A 25,513-nucleotide genomic window follows, 5' to 3' on the forward strand; every position below is an offset into this window, starting at 1 on the left:
ACATGGGAAACTCCAGTTTCATGTCAGGATCTGAAGCTAGACTTGACCATAAATTGCAGTTTGCCACCCTGTGAGCCCAAGGAATTTGGGACATTCAACGGGAAGAAAAAGAAACTGAGGAATGTAACCACCTTGAGCATCAAAAGTCCTCCAGTTGCAAAAAACCCTCCTGCGATCACCTAAGGCTAATTTCTGAGGGATATTGCAGTCTTATTTACATCACAAAACTGGAATCTCAGACCTTCCTAGTTGATTGACCATTTAAGTCTCAAGAAGTTCCAAGATTTTACAGACCCAACATCCTTCCTGTTCTCTCCTTCACCCCCATACATCCACCAGTTGACTACTTTCTGTTTACTTTGTGACATACGTGGGTAAGCTTTTTTTTTTTTTTTTAATGTGTGTGGCCAGCATTTTTTGTGGATCTTACTGTGGGCTTGCCAATGCCTAGTTCTGACTTCAGAAGAAATATTTTGATGCTATGTTTTCATTTATAATTTCCATCTGTTCATCCATGTGGGCTGCTTGTTCACCTTTGAACAGCTAAAATTCATCATTTGCAACTAAAATAATCCACAGATAAAATGGTCTTTGAATCCTGAAAACAAACAAACATACAGATAAGGCAAGGAAAGCAGGCAAACAAAACAACCAACCTGATATTTGGAGGCTTAAATTTGGCAAAGGATAAAATTAAGCTCAAAAAGTTTTCAAGAATAATCATATATTCTAGTAGTTTTATAAGTAATGAATTAACTGCTAATATTAATTGATTAGACTTAAAACAAAGGCCTAGGAAACAAAAATGGGGGAAAATCATGAGATACCTTAATGAAGGATCGCTAAATACAACAGCTGTCTGCTGATTAAGATCCATTTATATTATCAACATTTAATTGTAGGTACTTGTGCTATTTCTGTAGGACAATGACTCACTTCCCTGAGTTCTTCAGACTTTGAGAAAAATTCAAGTATTAGAGATTTTTAATATAACATTAGGCATTAAGATACAAGGAGAAGATGGGGCGCGTGGGTGCGTCAGTGGGTTAAGTGTCCAACTTCAGGTCAGGTCACGATCTCACAGCTCGAGAGTTCGACCCCCACATCTGGCTCTGTGCTGATAGCTCAGAGCCTGGAACCTGCTTCAGATTCTGTGTCTCCTCTCTCTCCCCCTCCCCCACTCATGCTCTGTCTTTCTCTCTCTCTCTCTCAAAAACAATAAACATTAAAAAAAATTTTTTTTGAAAGATATGAAGAGAAGGGAGCCTTTCAACAGAAAAGTGCTCTACCTGTGACTGATCTCTATTAAGAGATAATTACATCCTAGGGATTGATCACCCAGCACAGCAAAAAGGTGTATAATGAAGACAAATCCCTGACTGTATTAATGAAAGTGTTTTACATTTCAAAATTCTTCAGAAGTAAGGATTTCTTAAGGAGAAAGACATGAGTAAAACAGAACTTTATAACAGAACAAGGTCAGAAGTGTGGTTTCTTCTCATTTACAAGATCTCTTTTGCCTGTTAGGGCTTCATTTTGTGCTTAGAAATATAACCAGAAGCCTGTCATCTGTTAGCTCTCCCTCGGTGGGGTTTGGAAGCATAACTAACCCTGCACATGTCTCCTCATTATGGTAGTCCCTGGATTCTGTCGTTACTGAACTGGAAAATTCGATACTCACTAGGTATTAGCAATGCCTGTTTGAGCAGAACTAGCAATGCAGATTCCCGCTAGACATATTGTTTGGCATTGCTAAGTGTTGGACTTCTTGAAAGCTTTTGGGTAAGTGACAAATCTCACTGAAGACATTTGACTCCTTTCCAGGAATTGTGTGCGGATGTGAGGGATTAAATTGGCAAAGTGGACCTGCTTTAGGATCTGGGTTTGCCCGCGTGGAGTTTTAGGCGGTTTTGTAGAGCTGTGGTTCCCTTACAGCTGGTACACGGAACAGCCATGATTCCCTGCTTTTAAGCTGTTTTCCTAAGCAGTGTTGGGGTATGAAGCACCTTAGTAACAGATGGGAAGAACAATGATCTATATTAGTCACATACCTGCAGCATCTACAAAAATGGTTTATGAGTTAAAAGGGGGAAGACCTAAGCCATTCTGAATTATTATAGCTGCAGGATATGGAGGTGTTTTATTAGGCCGTATATACAGATATCACCACCAAGAAAAACTAATAAATTATAACTAAGATGCTATGGATGGACCTTCTTAAAATTCCCTGTTTCTGGCAGTACAGGGAAATAGCCAAGCAGGCCTAGATAGGACTCTGACCTCTTACTCTACCTTTTTTTAATGATGTGCTTCAACAGTGCCCTTGTCGGTTTCACTATAGGCAGGATGAGTTCCACTGAGTTTTTCCAAATGATGTATACATATGCACATATAACATATACACACATACATACATATATATATGTACATATATATATATATGTATGTATGTATATCTAAAGTCATGTGTGTGTGCGTATGTGTGTGTATGTGAATACAACAGGTAGACAAGATGATGATAGTAAGACTAAACACATTGCTCTGGTTTTTAGAGATATCATGTACCTTGGAAAAAGAGTTCAATGTATGCGCCTATTTCCTTTCCATTGAACAACAACAATCAATGCCCGCAGTAGAAAAACAGGTACCTGTTACATTGGAGGGTAGAGGCCCAGAAATTGAAAACAAAACAAAAAACTTCCGAGGCTTTCAGGAAAGCCTCTTTAGTTCACAATGGAGTCAGGGTTAATTTATCATTTTGCCCAGTTTGTATAAAGGCATAGAATTTGCCTGTAATATTAGCTCTTTCACTGCTCCCATCTGTAACCTAAAAAATATATGCTCTTTAGAAAAACAAGACCTGCTATGAACTGTTATGGGACCAGCCAGTCCTTTTGGACTCAGGACAGAAAGGTTTCTTGAGGTGAAGCATTTCAAGTTATGTGTTTTTGGAAACATTTTATTCCTCTTCAGATTGGTCATGTATGAATGACAATAACACTATTGAAAATTGTTAAGATTTCCGTATGTTATTTGGTTATGTAGAATTTGTGCTGGGAACCTAAACACTGCAGCTACACAGTTGAACACATCATGTTACAGAGAGGGGTGTTTTGCTAATCTGATCACCAACCTGGGAACAAGGTGCCCCTGGGAATTCTGGGAAAATATATCCACTGAAATTAGCCAGGTGTTACAGAGCAAGATTCATATATTCAAACATGCGTTCACTGCTTAATTCTTTTATGTGCAGCACCCTTTTAACCCCGGTGAGGAAACTGTGGTGCTTATAGAAACAGAATCTGGCGATTTATGTTTACAGTCATGACGCAAATGCAGAATGGCTGTGATTTGGCTAAATGGTATGTAGCAATGTGCAGTCAGGGGTTTAAGGCTGCACAGGTGCCACCTAAGGGATTATCCAGGCTTCTTGTGTTCCAGAGCCACTCATCACAAGGGCCTGGCTCAAACCTGAAACACTCAGAAGGTTATGTCTGCATGGCCCAGACCCCATCATCTTTTTATACTCTTGTGGAGGCTCCTTTAACTGAAAGTTTAGATTACTTAAAACTTTGTCAGGAATCCGTTCCCATCGTGAAGGTGCTTCCATAACTTTGAGGAACCTTACTGCCTTGTGCATCTGTGTAACATACAATTTTTTTTTAATTTTTTAATGTTTATTTAATTTTGAGAGAGAGAGAGAGAGAGAGAGAGAGAGAGAGAGAGAGAGCTAGAGAGCTGGGGAGAGGCAGAAAGAGAGGGAGACAGACTCCGAAGCAGGCTTCAGGCTCTGAGCTGTCAGCGCAGAGCCCAATGCGGGGCTTGAACTCATGAACCAGGAGATCACGACCTGAGCCAAAGTCAGACCTTAACCGACTGAGCCACCCAGGCGCCCCTGTGTAACATAATTTTAGGCCAGCTGTTATACTCTCTATTCTTAATGGGTTCTTTCACATTAACAGACATATGGTATGGTCAGATTAGAAAAGCATCAGTCCTATATTCTTGGCTACAGCTTTTTTTACTTTACCAATGACTATCGAATAATGATTATTTCACTTTCTCATGTCCTCCAGTTATACTACAATTTTTTTATTCCTGGCTTATTGCATTGGTTAGAACTTTCAGAGCAATGTTAAATTACAGCATTGGTAGTCAACAAACTTAGCTTGTACTTTACATTAATGGAAAGCTTTCCTAGAGTCTCAGCATTTAGTATGATTTAAGTTGTTTGCAAAAAGTAGACACTTGTCAGGGTGCCTGGATCAGTTAAGTGTCCAACTCTTAATATCGGCTCAGGTCATGATCTTGCAGTTCGTGAGTTTGAGCCCAGCTTCAGGCTCTGAGCTGGCAGTGCAGAGCCTGCTTGGGATTCTCTCTCTCCCCCATCTCTCCCTGCCCCTCCCCTGCTCATGTGCACACACTCTCTCTCAAAATATATAATAAACTTTAAAAAAAAAGTAGATATTTGTAGACGATATAGAGTACCATACCAATTCTGCTTTATGAAGACATACATCGAAAAGACTGAAATTGATCTTTTTTGCATTTTTGATTTTAAACATATATATGTATCTTTAAACATATACATGTAAACATATGCTAAACATGAAAATACAAGGAATAGTGTAATGAATCTCCATGTAGCCATCATCTGCTTCATCAGTTATCAGGTTTGTTTCATTTTGCTCCCAGTCACTTTTCTTCCTGTTATCATTTCAAAGCAAATTCCAGACATGTTATCATTTAATATATAAATATTTCAGTATGCATCTGTAAGAGAGAAGGACTGTTTTTAAACATAACCACAGTATATTTGACACATACCAATTAATGATAACCCTGTAGAAATATTAATTATCTAATCAGTGATCAGATTTCCTGATTCGATATCAGACATTTATAACTGTTTGAATCAGGATCCACTTAAGTGTCACGCATGGTGAGTGGTTTGTATGTCTCTTAACTCTCTTTTAAATGTGTCCGTGTTTTAGATTTTTCTTTTCTTTCACCTTATTGGTCTGCCTCTAATTGTAGCTGTCTTTGTCTCTTTTTGCTCCTTTAGTTTAGCTTGGAAGAAACTGGGTTATTTGCCCTGTGGAGTTCTCCATGGTCTGGGTTTTGCTAATTGCATGCCATGGTATCTTTTAATGTGTTCCTCTGACCTGTGTACTTCCTGCAAATTAGTAACTGTATGTGGATGACTGATTAAATTCAGGTTTGATTTGGGGAATAAGAATATTTGATAGTTCTATAGAAATTGATTGTTAATCTCATCAAATGTTGATTCAGTATCTATTGCAATGACCATATGGGTTTTATTTTCTGATATGCCATGATTTTTTTAATTGTTGAATACGATAATGAACTTGCCTCCTACTTTCTATCTTCTGACCTTTCATCTACTTTCATTTCTAAATGTATTTTAGTTGATGAATAAATTAACCTATGTCATTAAATGTCACATGGTAATTTCAGCAGCTTTCTGAATAACCGAATCCTTGATCAGTCCTCTTTGTTCTGATTTGTTTTGTTGGCGCTCAAAACTTTGATTAATTTTAAAATTGACAGGTTAACATTTTCTATATTGACATGACCTTCTCCCAACCAAGTTGATACTAGTAGAAAATGCAGAGTACAGTTAAGAATGTGTGCCTTCTGCATTTAGCCTGAGGAGATCTATAGATGTATCAAATTAAGCCAGTCAGATGGACTGCTGATATTTGCTTTGCAGGCTGCATGGATTTTACTCCTTTAGAATAGGTATTGATGGAAAAACGTTCAAGGGACAGTTCAAAGCTTTGTCAACTCCCAGCTATGGAAATCTTCTATAAAACCATGAGTGATTAGTAGAAAATATATTTCTGGAGTTGACTTGTTAGCTAAGGAGAGATTATTGTTGGCTTTGTAAGGAAGAAAGTGTAGCTCCCTTGTAACTCCAACCAGCCAATGATCCACTGTGGGAAGAGACTCACCCTCCCTCTTCTTTAGAAAAATCTATGACATCCTATAAAGTATTTGTCATTGAGATGTTGCTCTAAGAAGTAGTAGCCTGTGATTACATTGTATCATGAGTGAAAGGCACTGTCAGAAAAAAGGAAAAAAAGATAGCAACTTGTATGTTTGAAAATAACCTTTCTTGACAATTTTATTTTTCTAAGGATAACACTATCTCATGACACCAAATCATTTGCTCAGCAACTGCTGGGAACTTAGAATCTGCTTTCTGTTTAGCTACAAATGAGATCAGTGTTACAACAAAAATTGTAATTCTGTTTTATGAAGAGAAACACCCAAAGGTCACTTTTCATTCTGCTGAAGAAGGAAGAAATAATATTAGGGTCTGCTCAGAGATCTTGTAAGACAGAGAGGAATTAAAGGCAATCTTATTAACCTACTTAGGCCTCAGTATGCATTTAACAAAACAGAAAGGAAGCATTTCCTAATTCACTTGTGTGACCTTGGGTAGCCTTCCCCCGTCCACCTCTGAACTCTTTGTTATAGGTATTTTATTCAAGACCACAGAACCATTCTTTTGATTTGATTTGTACCCTCTTTTTAAATATGGGATAAATTATATAAGATATGGTAAAGCTCTTTCTTGTACACCATTCTGTGTGTGTTTAAATGATACCAAAGCCCAAGTTCATCATTTATAACAATTAATCTCCATTGTCCCTTGGCATCAACTTGTTCCTTGGACAAACTCTTAACCTTATGGGTAGTCTGTGAACCTCTAAGTACTTCTAGCTTATCAGCTAAGTTCCCAGGTCCATAAAGTGAGATGCCCTACTTCTACTGTAGAAAGTTCTGGGTTCATTTATGGTCTCATGATGCTCCTTCTCTGGCTGCCATTTTTGTTTCTTTAGCAGATTTCGGTAGAGGAGAGGCCAAGGACGTGGTTCGCTACTTTAAATCACTGTATTGGCTCTGGGAACCTCCAAGCCAGTACAGGGTGGGTTTTTTTTGGTGTTTTTTTTTTTTTTATCTCCTCTTGTCATTTTTTCCTTTTCAAGAATTTATTTGCCATTCAGCAAAGGATTGAATTACTACCCAGAAAAACATGCCAACCCAGAATGACGGTGCTTCAGTAGTTCTGAGTCTGGCTCTCCTCTTTTCCTTTGAAAAACCAGTGACTCTCCCTTCATTCCCTCGTCATCTGCAGAAGCTGTATGAGGTAGCACAGCTTTTCCTGCTCCACTTCTGTTCCAGAACTTCATTTTCAGGAGCCCCACATAAGCTTTTTTCCCCTAGTGGGACATTGAAGTGCTTCTAGCACTTAATTGCAAGGAGCTGTATTCCAAGCAAGAATAATAATAATTTTCAGGATTTTTTTTTAAAAACTGGGAGTTCAAAGAGCACAAAAAGCATGCAGATTTCTAAATTCAGAGCCATTGAAGATATCACAGGTAAGGTTTTCTTTAAAAAAAGAAGAAGAAAAGAAAAGAAAAACAAACCTGTAATGTAGTGATTGACAGTTTCATATTAGAATATAAAAATTGTTAAAATTTGTGTATTTCACTGAGGAAACTGCATAGAATTATTTAGTTTAATTTTCTGCAAGTAAAGTTTTTAGGACAATTCAGAATTGTCCTAAAATCTGCTAATAAGGATTCATTCACTCAGGGAAGACAGGGTCTAAATGATTGCTCCTTGGGGTAAACCCTACATCTCCCTAATCCCTGCTAATTGTCAAAGAAGAATAGAGTGGCTTCTTATCAGCAATTTGCATTTGTGTAATGGCCCTGGTCTGTTGGTGCTGTCTACTTCACTGATAAGGAAAACACCACATAAAACAAGCAAGAAAGTAAGCCATCCTTTCCAGCATTATTTTCTTTTCAGCCTGCCTTGAGCAAAAAGAGCCTGACATTCTACAGGAAATACTGTGTGATTCTGTGGGAAAATATTTAGTGATGAACAGAGAACACTTAATTAGTCCTCAGATTTTTATTGTGTATTTATAAAAATGTGCAATAATGTGTGATTTCCAAAATGTGAAGTTGTAAACAGTTTATATCATGTCCTTCATACTATGATCATCACACTATTTCTTTTATATTTTATAACTTTAAACTGTTATAATAACAATATCATAAGTACATTTAATTCAGTAACTTAGAAGTTGGGTCAGAAATATTAAAGAATTTTAAGAGTCTTAAAAGTTGAAAATAATCATACATTTAAGATGGTTTTCTTTTAGCTCAAATTGTTCTTCAACTTAATTTATGGGCAAATTTGGTGGTTATAAGTTATTAATAAGCAGTTAGGATACAGTTAAAGTAGATTATTGATATTTACTTAATGCCTTACAATTATGCAATGGTTGCCTCTGCAAATTAGACAATCTCTCTTCATATTTTGTACAAGAATAATTTACTAAGAACATTTGAGGCTTGATTATATATCCTGAGTCTGGACTTTTTGTTTTTCCACATAGATATTAACAGTATCATATATTTGCATGCAGCGTTGCAGCTGACAAAGTACTTTATCACACTTCCCAACAGTCCTGTGATAGCACATTTTACAGCTGAGTTTACTGAGTCAGGTTAGCTAGATAAGAGTCACACAGCTAGTAATTGGTAAAATTGAGCCTGGGATCTGATTCTTCTCAGCTAACGCCAGTGTTCGTTTCGTTTCATTTTCTCTATAAAGGTATCCTTTTAGGGAGAATTGTTCACAATCTTACAGTTTTTAACCCCAGTAACTCTAGTTGTTATCTCTATGTCTTGTGCATAATAGACAATCATTAAAGAATTGTAGAAGAGATGAAGGAAGAAAGGTAGGAAGGAGAGAGGAAGGAAGGAAGGAAGGAAGGAAGGAAGGAAGGAAGGAAGGAAGGAAGGAAGGAAGGAAGGAAGGGAGGGAGGGAGGGAAGGGAAGGAGGGGGGAGGAAGGAAGAAAGAGAGAGAGGGGAAAGGAAGTGAGGAAAGAAGGGAAGAAGGAAGGCAGGCTAGAAAAAAGGGAGCCCTATTATGAGGGGCAGGATTTGAGGAGTCTGTAAATGGTGATCTTAGTCCGCAAATCCTTGGCTAAGTCTGAGAACTGTCCAGCCTCCCTGGGGATGGTCATTAGTCCTGACCTATAGGCCAGGGGAGACCAGGTCAAGAGTGAAACACTCCAAAGTACATTCTCTGGTAACAAGTTACTGCTTTATTTATACTTTCTTCCTTATAGCATTGCAGTTGCTAACATCCCAAGCAAAGTGTGTTTGGGATAAAGTGTTCATATAAACGGCAAGCATAAAAGTAGTAGATGCATATTTTGCAGTGTTCCTAATTGCGGTTCATTGTGATAAACTCCCAGTTACAACAAACTAGTCACAAAGTGGTGAGAGGCAGGATTTTTTTTTCTTTTTTTTTCCAACTTTTTATTTAAATTCTTGTTAGTTAACATACAGTGCAATATTGGTTTCAGGAGTAGAATTCAGTGACTCATCACTCGCATAGAACACCCAGGGCTCATAGTAACAAGTAGAGGCAGGCTTTATTAAGTACCGAATAGGTGAGATGTACCTTCATTTACTTCCAGGAGAAACTATGAGGGTCTTCTTTTTTATACCAAAACACATTCTATCTGCAAAACTTTTAGCTTAACCTCTGATACAGTCCTCCCAGCTCCCCCAGAAAGAAGGTCGTTGCCATAGCTAGGTTTAAGAACCTCCTTTGTTGCATTAATTTCTGGCAGAATAACTAAATGGAAACTGACTTAGCAATACAGCGTATGTGAGCCAAGGAGAAAGGATATCGCTGCAGAATTTATAGATCTGCTTAAGACTGGCTGTGCACTGTATTGAACTAAGAAGAATGGAAGGAAACCCGGCAAAAATGTGAAGGGTTCATATATCACCGTCTCCATCCCAGATTCTTCTGACAATTACATCTTATTCCTGTGTTTGGCTGTTGGTTCAGAACAGCTGTACCCAGTCGGCTGACACTTAGCATCACCCAGGAGTTAATTACTGCTTTACAATTCCATGATCATTTTTGTTCCTGCTTCGGCTAAAGGATAGAAGTGCTAAACATAATAATCCATGATCATATAAGCTAGCTGCTACTTCATTTTCTCCCAGAATTATTTAACCATCAAATATCCCAGCTTCAAGTAATGACCTAAGAATTTTTCAAATGAATCTGTCATAACTTGGTGCTGCGGGATAATCGTTTCACGGGGGAAATATTTTTGAAAAAACAAAAAGGGGTGTTATTTCTGATTTTAACATACATTTATTAATCTTATTTATCTTAAAGTCCAAGGAATATGTACGAGGTATCTGTCTCTTGCTTATGTCACTGCTCATCTTTATTGTTAGTTTTCTAATTAATATGGAGTGTCTGCTCTTGGGGGGCTATGATGGGTTAGTTGTTGTTAATAAAAGCCTCAAGAGCCTGGTGCTTGGGTGAGGGGTAATCCTTAGCAACCTGTCAGGGACCACGCAGATCAGCTGGAGGCTCAGAATTTCTCGGTGGGAATGACTGGTGACAGCAGACTGCAGGTGGTCCATTGAGTACTGTCACCTGGGGCAGCAAGGAAACCAGGCCCAATTTGTCATCCCACAGGATCCTGTCAGCAGTTGAAAGTCTTAAGCACAAAACCTTTAGCATTTAAGGCAAATTTCCTCCTTGTATCTTTTAAAAGTAATTGCCACGGATGGAAATATTAATACGTCACATGCAAGCGAACAGTTGTTCACTTGAAGATATAGTATTAGATTAAAATTATGTTATGTGATGTATAGAAATGTTGTCTACTCTATGACTTTACTAGACGAAATGATGCCAGTTACATCCCCCTCTACCTGACAAAGATGTGAGAGTATAGCTGATAATACAGGGTAAAATCATTCTCCTTGGTTCCTTTTGTTTGGTGAAGGATACCTTGAAATGCATTTTGAAAGGCCTTTTTGTTGGAGTAATTAAAAAATTGACGCAGTTCTTAATTATTCATAATAATGATCCAAGAGTACCACGGATGTTTGAAATCCCCAGATTTCCACTGGTGAGGTGCTCATCTGATTGATAAACACCTTCCCTACTTACCCAGTAATAATACCTGCTGTTACTCATTGTGTGCCCGTGCTATGCCAATTCCTCTACCTAGGTTATTTATGATCCCTATGACAATCCTGTAAGAGTGCCATTACCATTGTTTTCAAAATGGGAAAATTGCATTCTGGGTGGCTAAGTGACTTGCTCAAGGACACAAAACTAGTACGAGATGGGATTTGAACCAGATCTGTCTCCAAAGGGCAAATCTGACTGTTCTTTGCTGTTTACTCCTAAAAACCATGCTGACAGTAGAGAAATGGTCCAAAAACATGCCCTAGATGGGAGGATGCAGGGGAACAAAGGCCTTGCATGATTTGGAAACTGAATAATCAGACGTTGAGTATTTCTATCAGATAGAGTAAAAATCAGAATTGGAGAAGTCAAAACCAAAACGAAGCAAAATGGGGACTTACAACGGAAATGAAGAAAAATCAAAGAAAGTGGAAAACTAATACATGAGAAGTGAAATAAAAGCAAATAAGGGCATCTGAGTTTCACATGCAAATGATAAAATGGAAAGTGATAAGGAAGTCAAAGAATCACTGAGAATGAGTCAGGAGACAAGGAAAAAACTTTGTCTAAAGATACATATATATTTTTTCTTTTTCCTGAAAGAGTCAATAGGATCTTTGTTGGCTTACCATAATGCTTCTGCTTGTCACCCTGATAATGTCAGTCATGAACATTACGTAAATTAGACTGTTTGGGGTTGAGACTGAGCACTGCATGTGGTGTTCCTGATGGTGTGAGTGGGGAGAAGTTCTGGTACTAAATGCTCTTGAATTAGAGGACCAAGAGCTTGGGCTTCATTTACTCCATATGCTGAATGGTGGTGGCATCATTTTCACATCGCTTTCACATAACTGAAGCTTGACAGGTGGATATCAAGCTTACCACAGCTGTAAACCTGTGTAAAAATTAAGACTACGGTGTCTACTCCTGATTCAAAATGGATAAATTTTGTAGTGCCATTATTGTCCTCTGCAGTAATACTAGAGTGTCTTTCCATTTCCTTAAAAGTATGGCGGCAGACATTCAACAGTCTTCTTCTGAGTGGAACGGAAACTTTGAATAGAATGGCTCCTAATCTGTATGTTAATATACATACAACTAATAACATATAATTTTTTTATTAGAAACAAATAAGCCACCTTGTATTCTTATTTGATACATATATCTAAAAACTATAAGGTCAATATGCATATAAAATGTAATTTCCAAATTAAATAAGTAGATGCCATTCAAAAATGATATTGAACATCAGTTGCCCTGACATGACTTTACATCATTACCTTTGAGCCTTCCTGGAAAATATATTTTATTTGTGATAGGTCTTTTCTCTTCCAACTTCCTTAGAAGATAAAATATTGGTTATAAAAAATGTTAAGCATGTTTTCTATTTCATTCTAATTTAATTAATTAACTGCAGTTACCCTTTGATAATTCTATTCCATTTAATTACACCCAGAAAGTACCTTTCTTTTTTGCTGTCGTTTGTTAAACCTGAAAGTGACGTCCGTCACACTTTCTGCGAACTCTTCCTTTTAAGAGAATTTAAGAGTAAAGGCTGTTTAGAAGAAGGAAAGACACATGTAAACCTTCCCCTTCTTTATCTTCTATCCAGCTACATCTACGTCAACAACCGGAACAAGCCATCTTGTAAAGTGTGCAGAGAAGGAGAAAACTTTCTGTGTGAATGGAGGCGAGTGCTTCATGGTGAAAGACCTTTCAAACCCCTCAAGATACTTGTGCAAGTAAGAACGAGAAATCCTCTGTGTGGCTTATGTCCGTAATGACTGCTTTCAGACAACTCCATGTCTCATGTCTTGTTGTTTCTTTTCCCAATTTTGTTGCGTTTTGTTGAATAATGCTGTTTTATTTGTAGAGCGTTTTTGAAAAGTTCACACCATTTGTCATCTCCTGTGTTACATCCAGAATTGTTGTTTGCTTTTTTTCAATTTTCTTTGTGCCTTTATATTTATAAAGTTGCTTTCCTCGTGGTTCTCCTCACTGTTACCTAGAAGAGATGTGCAAATATCATAGAGGCCAATAACTTTTGAAACCACCTTCTCCATCCAGTGTATGAATTAAGCTGTAAGACCATGTTCCTTTTGACCCCAGTGATCATCTGCAAAATGAATAGGACAGCTAAAAGAAGAAGGGCAAAAGATTCACTACTTACACATCTGTTACCACTTGGCATTAGCTTGTTGTTTTATAACTACTTTAAAAATGGAATTTAGCTTGATCTCACTAATGGGAAAAAAAATTACATGTGTTTGGAAATGCATTTAGTGTGTGTAGCATCACTGTGTGTAGAAGGCAGAGTTCTTTCATGCTGCCCTTGTGTGTAGATAAATTTAGAATGGTGCTCCTTCCAATGACCTGAAGAGTGTGATGCACCATTAAGAAGAATGACAGTTATTCTCTCTCAACAGGCAGAAGGAAACAATGATATTAGCAGTACATAAATATTTAAACCCTATAGCTAAAATTAGTAGGTCTCCTTAAAACCCATGTTTACTGTGCAGTACATTTTAAGTCTACTCTTTTTTTTTAATGTTTTTATTTTCTTTTTGAGAGAGAGAGAGAGAGAGAAAGAGAGAGAGACAAAGCATGAGCTGAGGAGGGGCGGAGAGAGGGAGACAGAATCGGAAACAGGCTCCAGGCTCTGAGCTGTCGGCACAGAGCCTGACACAGGGCTCAAACTCACTGATGGTAAGATCATGACCTGAGCCTAAGTCAGACGCTTAACCGACTGAGTCACCCAGGCACCCCAAGTCTACTCTTGATATTTAGGCTGTATGTGGGACGTGGACTCATATAGTTTGATGTGGGAAAAAATGTGTCATGTCCCATTGAAATGATGAGAGATGCATATTTATTTTGCATAAAAATGATCTCGTGCTCCAGCATATGAGCTTGTGACTTGAATGTTGATGAAGAAGAACAAGTTTGTCAGAGAGACAGCTGAGCTAATAGAAGGAGCAATTAGCAAAATTAAAAAAGAGGCACAAGAAATAATTAAGAAGGCCATGTCCCCTTTATGTCATATAAATAGCATACAAATATTTATGTGATGATGGTTCTAAGAAAACCTTTAATTTTTATAAGTAACAAAGCACATCTTAAAAGACACACCTTTTAGGGGTGCCTGGGTGGCTCAGTCGGTTGAGTGACCAACTTCGGCTCAGGTCACGATCTCACAGTTTTTGGGTTCGAGTCCCACGTCGGGCTCTGTGCTGACAGCTCAGAGCCTGGAGCCTGCTTCAGAGTCTGTGTCTCCTTGTCTCTCTGCCTCTCCCCTGCGCGCGCTCTCTCTCTCTCTCTCTCTCTCTCTCTCTCTCAAAAATAAATAAAACATTAAAAAAAAAGACACACCTTTTAAAATCATAACATCAAACAAAGATGCCATTTTGTGGGAAATGTTTTGCTGTTCCCTGTGCTGTTCTAGACATGGGCTGTACAGGGTGTCTCATGGGACCTGAAGTACTAAGTTCAAGTAGACAAATATCTCCTAGAACTGTGTTCCTGCCCTCAAAGCTCTTGTGTTTTTTGTTTTTTGGTTTTTAAGTTCTTGTAAAAGAGAAGTGGTTCCAAGAGAAAACAAGTTTGGGTAGTTGTATAGCTGATTTTACCAGTGAGGACAGACAACTTATAAAATTAAATATAGGCTTTTAGAGTGAATAAAAGACTAAGAATCACAAAAATGGGATTCTGATCTCAATTGCTAAACATCTCTTTCATAGAGATAGGTAATAGCCATTAGCCAAGACACAACTAACAGGTAAAAAAAAACCTTTTCGAAATTTTAAAGCCAGGTAAGAATGAAAGAGTATGTAGAAAACTATTTTGTCCGGGTCCAGATTGCTTCATATGACTATCAATGTTTGTTGTTTTAAAAATAATTTTAGAGGGGCGCCTGGGTGGCACAGTCGGTTAAGCGTCCGACTTCAGCCAGGTCACGATCTCGCGGTCCGTGAGTTCGAGCCCCACGTCAGGCTCTGGGCTGATGGCTCAGAGCCTGGAGCCTGTTTCCAATTCTGTGTCTCCCTCTCTCTCTGCCCCTTCCCCGTTCATGCTCTGTCTCTCTCTGTCCCAAAAATAAATAAACGTTGAAAAAAATAATAATAATTTTAGAGATTCACTTTTTGATCACCAGTATATTCAAACCTACATACCTGTAGCAAAGAATAAAAGTTGGTAAGTTGTGATCCTTGGTTTGCTAACCTGCTGTGAAACAGCACAAATATGGCACCCCCATAGTTACCGTACTGAATTGGGATGCCTAAATCTTATAATTTCCTACAAGGTTTTCTGTGATCGAAAAAAAACCCAAACTGACGCTGAGAATTATAATCTGTAAAATGAGAGGTTCATTTATTATATGGGGAAACTTTGTTATTCCATCCTAAGTGCAAACAACCTAATTATGTTTTAATAAATCTCCTTGAAAAATAGCATAAAATTATAGTTCCTTAAATTCTCCTTCTTTTTAAACAACTATACTCATATTATCTATGTCTCAGACAATTACTTCTTAAGAAAAGCATCTGAGACCACTGTGTTTTAATTATAATAATGAAACATGATCACTTTTCATCATAGCCTTTGCAAAGATTTACAAGCTGAGTGAGTGCATATGATAGTTTCTGAATACCTCCAAGGAACCAGTGCAGTTATTTTCCACATATTAATTTCAGCTATTCTGCAGCCCTCCCACGTCCTACACAAAACATGCAATCACATAAGTGCTGTTCATTTGTTCCATTTTGGTATTGTGCCAACAACTGTAATTTTTTTCACCCACCAGTTTTTCATTAAATGTTAAGCCCAATCCAGGAAAAAAAAAATTACTGTATATTTTTTAAATCTTGAAGTGAAATGTGTGTTATTCCTCTAATAATTATTAAAGCAGCAAGCCATGAATGAAAACTCTCTATCCTCCAGGCTAATTGTCTAGTGAGTTATGCGTGTCTTCCACTTCTCAGCAAATTGGTATCATAATTTTATTGGGTTTTTTTTTTTTTTGGTGGGGGGGGAGTAATTATAATCTTTCAGAAAAGTCTTAAAAAGCTTATCACTGGATCTTGTTGGAAAGAAGATCTTTGACATCGATGATTTTCTTAACTGTTTACCCCTTTTTGGACCATGTCTTTACTGAGGCATCAAAAGCAAGCTGGTACCTTGAGGGAAGAATTGGAGTATATTTAACATCCAAAATATCTCAGGCCTTTTTCATTAAATGAAAGGTTTGTTGTTGTTGTTGTTGTTGTTGTTTGATCCTTGTATTGAAAACGTCTTTAACATAAAAAGTAAGCACTACTCAGAACTGAAACGAAGACACATAATATACCGTGTCTTTCGATAGTATACTGTTCACTAGGCCACTTGAATAGAGACAGAAAACATAAAAATGCTTCATTGGCTCATCATGGTCCTGTGTACGAAGCTAGTTCATAGTTTCCATATGGTCCATCTGTTTAAAGCAAAACATTGCTGAAGCATGAGCCACATCATTCAAAATCAGCTTTATCTCATGATTCAGAAACAACCACAGGCATGGAAGTTTCCAAGTAGTCTCTCTGGTCACCTAATCCATGGTTGTCTTCTTGGGAGTTGAAGTAGAAAACTGGACAGCAGATCTCTTTTGTGTCTCCATTTTGAATAAGGTGTTCCAAATGGATTAACCGTGTAACAGTTAAACACTTCTCTGAGGAGAGGTTTGCTGGTTACTTGGACATCCCCCTAAGGACCACGTGGGAATTTCTGCAGTGGCTCTCATCTTTTATATTGCCCTTCTCTCCATAGTAATTTAAAATTTATCCCAGGGAAAAAATAGTTACTATTCCAGACCTCATAAAGACAAGAAAGAAACGAATCATTCCATCTTTCACCATCTGATGCCCTATGTAATCACATGGTTCAAAGAAGTAAGACAATTTGAAATGACATCCAGATTTGCCTCTTTGTTTGTCTCCTTGTTCTTATATATCAGTTCTTCTGAACAGTTTTAGTAAAGAACGATTTTGGAAGATGTTGATGTGATTTTGTTTTTTAAATCTAAAAATGATTTTATACCGGATCGTATTTATAAACCCATTATGTCGTCCCACGGACAGATGTGGCTTTCTCATGAGGGGATTAGAGTCTTAACCACCAATTTTAGTGAACAGTCTTGATCCCTTTCCCTTCAACTCTCTGGACGATATCTTTATGTGTAATATGGAGTTAATATGTTCTCCAAATTTCTTTCCAGGGAGTCCATGAAATTAAATGAATTCATTTCTGCTAAAGTATTTCTAACTCTGGGGAAGCAAGATTTTTTTCCCCTTATAATACAAAGTAAATGGTAGTATTACATTTTCTCTGTAGACATTAGAAAAATATATACACCTGTCTTAATAGACTACATGCTAGGATGTTTGAAAAACCCCATTTCTTCATTTTATTTAACATTAGCAGTTTTACTTGGTTTGGTGGGGCTCCCGGCTAGCTTTATAACTTTGCATTTGACAGATCAATTAATATCGCTGACCATTATCTTCCTTATCCACAAAAACAAAAAACAAAAACAAGGAAACAAAACAAAACAAGGAAGATGCGAGTTGCCTTCAAACATGAACTTACGATTTTGTGTCATTTTTATGAAACTGTGCAGTATATATAAGGGCCTATAAAAATATGTAACTGTAGGAGATAAAGACAGGGCAATTATGTTATAATAAATTATACTCAAAAATGAAATGTTAAACATTTGTTTGTAGAACAGCTTTCTATTTATCTATACCAGGCGTTTTTGAAAACAGAGAAAATGGAAGACACGGTCTCTGGTCCCTGGAAACTTAGTCTGTTTAGGAAAATGAAGTAGCTAAAATAGTAAATCAATTAGAGTCAGTATATCCCAAGTGGTGCAATGCTGATTATCATGTAATGAAAATCAAAAGAAAGAAAAAGAAAAGACCGGAATGACTTGGAGAAGGCTTTATAAACATTGCCATCATTTATGGAGTCTTTTCCATATACCAGACAGGCATTGAGGCTGCAGTAATAGTTTCCGTGAGACACAGTGACATGAATATCTAGACCAGCAGCTCCACTGTGGGAAGCAAAACAGACCAAACAAAACTTAGACGTGAGGGCCAGTTCAAGAGCTCTGAAGGCCAGGTAGGTGACCGTGGACATTGTGATACCTAATAGGGAGTATTAGTAACGTCTGGAGCAGGAGAGTGATACAGTAAACATAGCAGATATTTAGGGAAGACAGACTTAGACACAGGCTAGAGAAATTTGGGGACTAGGTTAGATTGGGAGAGAAAGCCAGAGACACTAGCTGAGGTTAAAGTTTTATAAAATCCTGGCATAAAATGATGATGATTATACTTCTGACACTTTCTGGTAGCTGGGTTAACATAATTAAATAAGGGAATGATGGCTCAGATTCATGGTTGTGTCCTGTGGCTTCATTATCATGGCTGTAGAAGGAGAAATTTGGAATAGAAAAAAAGAAATATGTATTGGGTTAGAGCCTCCAGTCCATAAGAATAGACTGCTAACTGCACTCTTTTTCTAGCCCTGGAAGAGTTCATTCTTCAGAGTGGGTGTGACCCTTGCCTATAGCACATCTGTTCTTAAGAGATGACAGGCTTAACAGATGGAAAAGCATTTATGAGACAGTGAGTGCAACTCTTGTGGCTCAGATCCGTGATCAGCTCTTCAGATGACCATGTCTTCTATTTCTTCTATGTTTGCCATGCATTGAGAATCCGGCTTAACTAGGGGTTTATTAACTCATTTTTGGCTTTCACTCTCTAAGGTAGATTGAAGGAAGTCCTTTTGTCCTCATAGACAACAACTGAGGTGTAGTTTTACCTAAAATCAGGGGCAATGACAATGTCTTCTTAATAGTTTGCGTGCTTTTTTCTCCTGAAATCAGGTAGGCAGCCCTAAAGATTTATTGATCTCCTTCTATGAGGCAGGCTCTGTGCTCATTCTCAGTAGAAAGTACTGAACAAAACCATGCTGGTTTCTGCATGGGGTCTATTAGGCTGTCGAGAGTAGCAAACATATTTCAAGTAATTAATTTAATTATAAATTGTAGGTGTGCCAAGTGCTGTGATGGATATTTAGGGAGCTAATGAAATGTCTAATGGGGGACCCCAACTTGTCAAAGGCAGAGAGTCTGGGAAAAAAATATGCAGCAAACGGTCTATTTAAAGCAAAACACAATTTTGAAACATTTTCATTGAATTATTTAAGTAAAAAGTGGATATTTAGCTGTTTCATTATAAAATGAGGCTCGCAGTGTAGATAGAACTGTAAAGTTCTGAATCTCCAGGCTCTTTGACAAGACAGGGGAAGACATCCTCGAGAGAGGAAGACCAAACCACAAAGTAGCACTCAGTATGTCATCGTGTGACAGGGACATGGAGATGCATGGGATGTAGATTGATCCCATATCCGATTAAATTGTTTGACCCCAAACTTACAAAGATACATCATGTAGAGTAAACAGTGGTGAGAATTTTAGTCTACAGATGAGCATTTCAGAACAAGCTGTGCAAACAGAGCTTTGGGAAGGGCACGAAGGTTCAAACAGGGACAGGTTAATTCATAAACACTGCGACCCTCATTATTGGGATTGTATGTCTTAGACATTGAAAAACATCACTGGAGACCCAGGACAACTTCGATTTTTTGGTTTCCTCAGTATTTACCCATGAATCCAATGTGGCCACTATATGTATCCTATTATCTCCTGGATTGAGAACAAGTCCACAGATCATAATAATAAATAAAAAAAAAAAAAAGGAAAAGGAGTGATTCAGACTAGCTGCACAGTATTGGGGAGGTATATAGGGTTGGATCTGAAGGAAATGTTGTGGGAACCTTTTATATTTAATGTTTTCTTTAATGACGTTGAAGAAGGCATTCCCTTGAGAAAATACACATCTTTTGCAGATGATGCTGTAAAAAGGGTGAAACACAAATGAGAAAAGCATATACAAATCTCAAGAAATCTCTCTCAAAGGTAGATAACAGAATGGGGTTCATCTCGGGAAAATACACACCAACAGTAACAACACATTTGGGAAAGAATAATCCACAACACAGATACTCCAGCAGTGAGTGGGCGAGTTCCAGCCAGAATGCCGAGCAGGGGAAGGGTTGGAAAAGTCAGCACTTGCAACGTGACACTCTAGAAAAACAGACAAGCACTGTTTGAGCTAGTGTATACACCACTAACTCTAGCTTACATGGAATGACAGCAGAAGGCCTTAATATCTAACCCTCAAACTCACTGATATTCCTCAAGACGTTATTTGTGGGCATTTCCACCACTTGATATTTGTAAACATTAAACACCAAAGAAATTATTCCAGAGGTTATACAATATGAAGGAAATACCACAACTAGTATTGAGGCAGAGCAAAAAGACAGTAGGGACTCCTCTTTTTGAAGCAAGGTATTTTAAAATTGTCCAAATATATCATTGTGATGACTAGGAATGAGGAAATGTCAGGTGTAGACCTTGTTTCCCTTTTGCTGCCGGATTAAGGAGGACCTGATGAAAATTAATGAAACCAAGAAATAAATGATGTCTAAGGATGGTTTAAAATGTGACCATCAATTGATAAAACCATAAAACCATTTATAATGGTTTATTAAATTAGCAAATGCTAAATAACCAGAAGTGTCTTGGGGGCATGTAATATCTTTGAATATGCCTAGTGCCTCCACCAAAAAAAAAAAAAAAAGGAAATATCCAATTAGAATATAAAAACTACACCAAGCACTAAATTGATTCTCAAAATACATTAATGTATTATTGATTACATAGTAAGCATATCAGGATAGTCACCAAGTACTAAGGTTATTACTAGAAAAGAACTAAGGTTATTACCAATGCTATGTGCAAGTCTTGGTCACTAGATTGTACTACTTTATTCAATCCAAGTAAACTGGTGTTTCAGCAACAGTATTTAAATTTGACATAATAACTCATTATTAAAGAGTTACAGAGCCCTTTCCAATTCCAAACACAATGTTAAATGTTTCTATTTAGGGAAGCGAGCCCGTGAGGGCAGCACTGGGAGCTCCTATTAAGAAGAAATTATGTAGGAGTTTACAGAGGAGAGTCTGTCATAAACTATACAAATAAAAGCCAGAAGTTCAATATTGACCTATACCTGACAAATCAATTGACTATATGAAAGTCTCTTTGATACAGTTCATTATTGGACGCTGCCATCCAATACTATCTTGGGCTCAGTTTAACAAACATTTTATGAGAGCTTTTTACAAGGCAGACACTGTGTTAAAATTAGAGATACAGTGGGGCCCCTGGGTGGCTCAGTCGATTGAGCGTCCAACTTCAGCTCAGGTCATGATCTCGCAGTCCATGAGTTCAAGCCCCACTTCGGACTCTGTGCTGACAGCTCAGAGCCTGGAGCCTGCTTCGGATTCTGTGTCTCCCTCTCTCTCTGCCCCTCCCCTGCTCGTGCTCTGTCTCTCTGTCTGTCTCTCAAAAATGAATAAATGTTTAAAAAAAAATTTTTTTTTAATTAGAGACTCAGAACGATCAAAATATGGTCACTATCCTCACCACAGAGAATTCCAACCCAGACAGGTGAGGGCTGTGAAAGAGATCAGGACAGGGTGCAGTGTGAGAGGCAAAGACAGACTCCTCAGCCAGGGCAGGGAAGTGGGAGATGGAGAGGTGGAGGTCAGGGAAGGGTCAGTTGGGAGAGGGGATACCTAAGTTCGGACAAAACGATCTGCGAATTTTCATCGCATTAAGAACAAATGTAAAACAAAGATCATTGCTCATGTGAAGAGCACATACTAAAACAATATATATAGAAGCTACAATAGAGGCTTGATTATTATTCAAACAGATTGTCCTAAGAGACAAAATTCTTGGAATTTGCCCAGACTCGTGCCAAAGCATATTGTTCAAAATGAGATTAAATTTACCATACTCTTATCTCCAAAGAAAGTGATAGATTGGATGCTTAATGTACAGTGCTAATTTAGAAACATGTCAGAAGCCAGACAGTCTCCCTATTCTTTTAGAAGTAATTCCGTAGAATTTAATCAGAGCTTATCGATCAGATGAGCTTCCATTTGCATATGCCTTCTCTCCACAGTCCATGCGGTCTGCAGTGTTGCACAGGCAAAATCTGTTTCTGCTTCTTTCAATTTGATTTGGCAACAACTCTAGAGGTCCCCAAAAGTTCCATAATAACAGTTGTTGCTGAACACTTAAATTGCTTAGGAATAGGTATTTGCAGTTTGTTTTACCTCCATGATTGTCTTAAAAATCCATTGTATCAAAAATGTTTTTTGAAAGTCCTCGAGTCCTCCTCAATGACTGGTAACACATTCAGAAGAAATGCTGTCAGTTTCCACACAGTGGTTCCATGTGTTAGGATGAGCACTGATTTCCAGAACCTTTGTGGTGAAAGGAACCGTTGAGAACCTCTTAGTCAAATCCCTTCATCTTATCCCTGTGGCCCCATGAAGTCAAATGGGCTGCCCGCATCGAGGCAGCAAGATACTGTGGTGCCAGGATAGACGGGCTTAGTCTCCGTTTTCCAAGGTCAGGGTCTCTGACATCTTGAACGTTAGTGTACATGCAGATCTCTTGGGGATCTTGTTAAAAACGCAGATTCTTAGTTAGCAGTTATAAACTGGGGGCCTGGAATTCTGCATTTCTACTAACGAGATCCCAGGAGATGCTGGTGCCATTCGTCCATGAGCCACACTTTGAATAATAATGTTTCACCCTAAGAAAATGTATCTGAGGATAAACATTACCACAAGAATAGTCCTGGTGCAAATACAGCTGATAGTTCCAAAAAAGATTGGCATATTTTAAGCATATCTAGTGTTAGTGTACCAAGTATCCATGTCATTTTATGATAGAGATAAACCACCATGCCATAGGCCAATTCCCTAGGAAACATCACCTTAGAAGTTCATACTAATTAGAAAATTGATTGGATAAGATTTTTGATCTGCATCGCCTCCTTGTCCTGTGCCTTCTCATCCCCAAACTGGCATCCAAGATGCATAAGTGACAATTTTCTATAAATGCATTCCTTTTCTTAAGCGACTCATGATTCTTCAACTATATGTTCATTTTATGATCCTTACTTAAATCAATGCACTGCTTACCTCAAATGGTTCTCCCCCTTCTGCACCTCTACCCCCCAATACACACACACACACACACACACACACACATGCATACAGTGTTCACACGTCTTATACCATGTTCATTGTATGAAACAAGTGGATTACTGTGTGATCAATAAGAGAATTATAATTGTTATCAATAATGCCAACAGGTAAGAGAAAATGGTCATTGTAAAATATGCCCTTAATTCTGGAGTACCTGCTTAATCATAGGCTATGTCCATGTGGATTTTAGTCCTTGTTCAGAAACAAATACACAAACAAAAATCCTGTATATTTCAGAAGTCATTATGTTAAATACATTATATGAAAAATAGGTTTCCATGTATTTTCCTTATATATCTGTGAAGACATTCTTATTGAAGCATGTGACATCTTTATGAAAAAATGACCCAGCTTCACAGGCTATCATTCTTATTTCAGTATTTCTCTAGGTAGATCTTCCTCTATTCACTGCTGCAAAAATATTCTAACCAAAGAAACCAATTCAATTATATAGATAGATAGAATTTGTTCAAATTTTATATATATATATATATATATATATGTGTGTGTGTGTGTGTGTGTGTGTGTGTATGTGTGTGTGTGTGTATAAAGTGTTTTGAAGAGTTAAAAGGGATGTATCAATATAAGATATTCATTGTTAAGTTTATTGATAATACCAGTGATCATAATTATATTTAAGTTACACAAGAACTCATAGTAATAAAAATCCAGAACTTTAGTATTTTATCTTGCAGGCCATTCTTCATGAAATAGAATTAGATATACCAAATCACTTGATAACACTTTTTTGGCATGGAATTTGGTTTTAAGGGGAATGAGAAAAATATCCTTGGTTTTATTCACATTGCTTTGATGCCAAAAAGATAATATTTATTCTTATTTACTATGGAGAAGAAAGGGCCGGTCATGTGTAAATCATGAGGTATGTGCTGTCACAACTACATTTTATTAGGGGCTTTGCATGATGGTTATGGTATAGATGAACTATGGATAGTAACCATGACTGTGGGTGTTGAGCATCCATAAGCTAATTTGCTTCCTAGAACCTTTTGATGGTCCTCTTGACTAGAGCATGTTACTGGGTAAAATGGATCCAATATGAAATGCTTTCATTACTGGTATAATAGCAACAAAAACAGCACCTAGAAAGGACTTCCATATTTAGGCACATCCCCACTGCATGACCTTACGAACGATATTTATTATATCAAGATTCTAGAATTTGGATAGGTGAATGTATGTGAGTAAAACGAAAATTTGATGCAGTTCAAAAATAGTTTCACCTTAAATGCGAAATGACACCTATTAAGTACTACAGTAGAACCACCCTTTGAATTTTAAAAATGTATTTGTCTTTGGGGATCACTGGATGAAGTGAAGTTTGTGCTAATAAATGTCTGCTTCTTTCTGTCTTTCAGTATTAAAAAGGAGACCTAATTTGTCATACCTTTAAAAAAAATAAGGCATATAGTTTTTCTGGTCAGTAATCACTGGAGTGTGTAAGCGCTTGACTTCTATTGTAGTTTGATGATTGAACTTACAACATAAAGGTACCTATGAAAGCACAAAATTGAGTGTCTATAAAGGGAAAAGCTCACGATCCTTTAAATAATAAAAGATTATGGATGGAACCATGCAAGACCTTATCAAAACCAGTTTTAACAAGATAGGAGTCCTTGCTCAGTGGCAGATAAGGAAATGCCAGAGGGAAAGTGACTTAGCTACACAGGCCTTGCCAGCCCTATGTAACTTGTCAACCTCCCTGGGAGTGAAATTTCATTTATCATTAAATGTTCTTACGAAGACTGAAGCAAACAACAACAAAAATATGTACCCCGCAGTTTCCATGGAACATGGTTTTCTAAATGTGTTCTTTTCCTTTTCTTTATGTTGTTCAGCCACCAGGTCATTGTAGGAATCTCCATATTCCATAGGAGGAAAATTGCCAGTCTGAAAATTCAGTGTCTTTAGCGTTCTATTGCTTATCACATTTTTGCCCTCTAGGTGCCAACCTGGATTCACTGGAGCAAGATGTACTGAGAATGTGCCCATGAAAGTCCAAAACCAAGAAAGTATGTTAAAATAATCTGAAATTTGCTTTCTCCCCCAAACTACAGCAACAATTACTACCACTTGGTGCTTTTACAGTTCAGTTGTAACTGATTCCTTTTGTCCTAACGATGGTTTAGCCACTCGGGGCATCAGCTCATTCAGTGTGAGTTTGCTTCACTGTCTCTCAGCTTGGGCCCCAAAGATCA

General features: G+C 37.7%; 1 protein-coding gene across 18 annotated transcripts in view; it reads left to right on the top strand.

Moving 5' to 3' along the window:
* Positions 1–25,513, top strand: part of NRG1 (neuregulin 1) — a 1,111,639-nt gene that overhangs the window by 1,062,069 nt on the left and 24,057 nt on the right. For 12 of the 18 annotated variants that reach the window (XM_045056854.1, XM_023252447.2, XM_019828382.3 and 9 more), the window contains one exon: positions 12,673–12,802. In XM_045056854.1, coding sequence (XP_044912789.1) covers positions 12,673–12,802 — 130 coding nt within the window. Of the gene's footprint in view, positions 1–12,672; positions 12,803–25,259; positions 25,328–25,513 lie in introns of those variants that run through there. The other 6 variants (XM_019828378.3, XM_019828380.3, XM_019828387.2 and 3 more) reach the window with 2 other exon arrangements.

The sequence above is a fragment of the Felis catus genome, chromosome B1 (genome assembly GCF_018350175.1).
Source record: "Felis catus isolate Fca126 chromosome B1, F.catus_Fca126_mat1.0, whole genome shotgun sequence".
NCBI classification, from domain to species: domain Eukaryota; kingdom Metazoa; phylum Chordata; class Mammalia; order Carnivora; family Felidae; genus Felis; species Felis catus.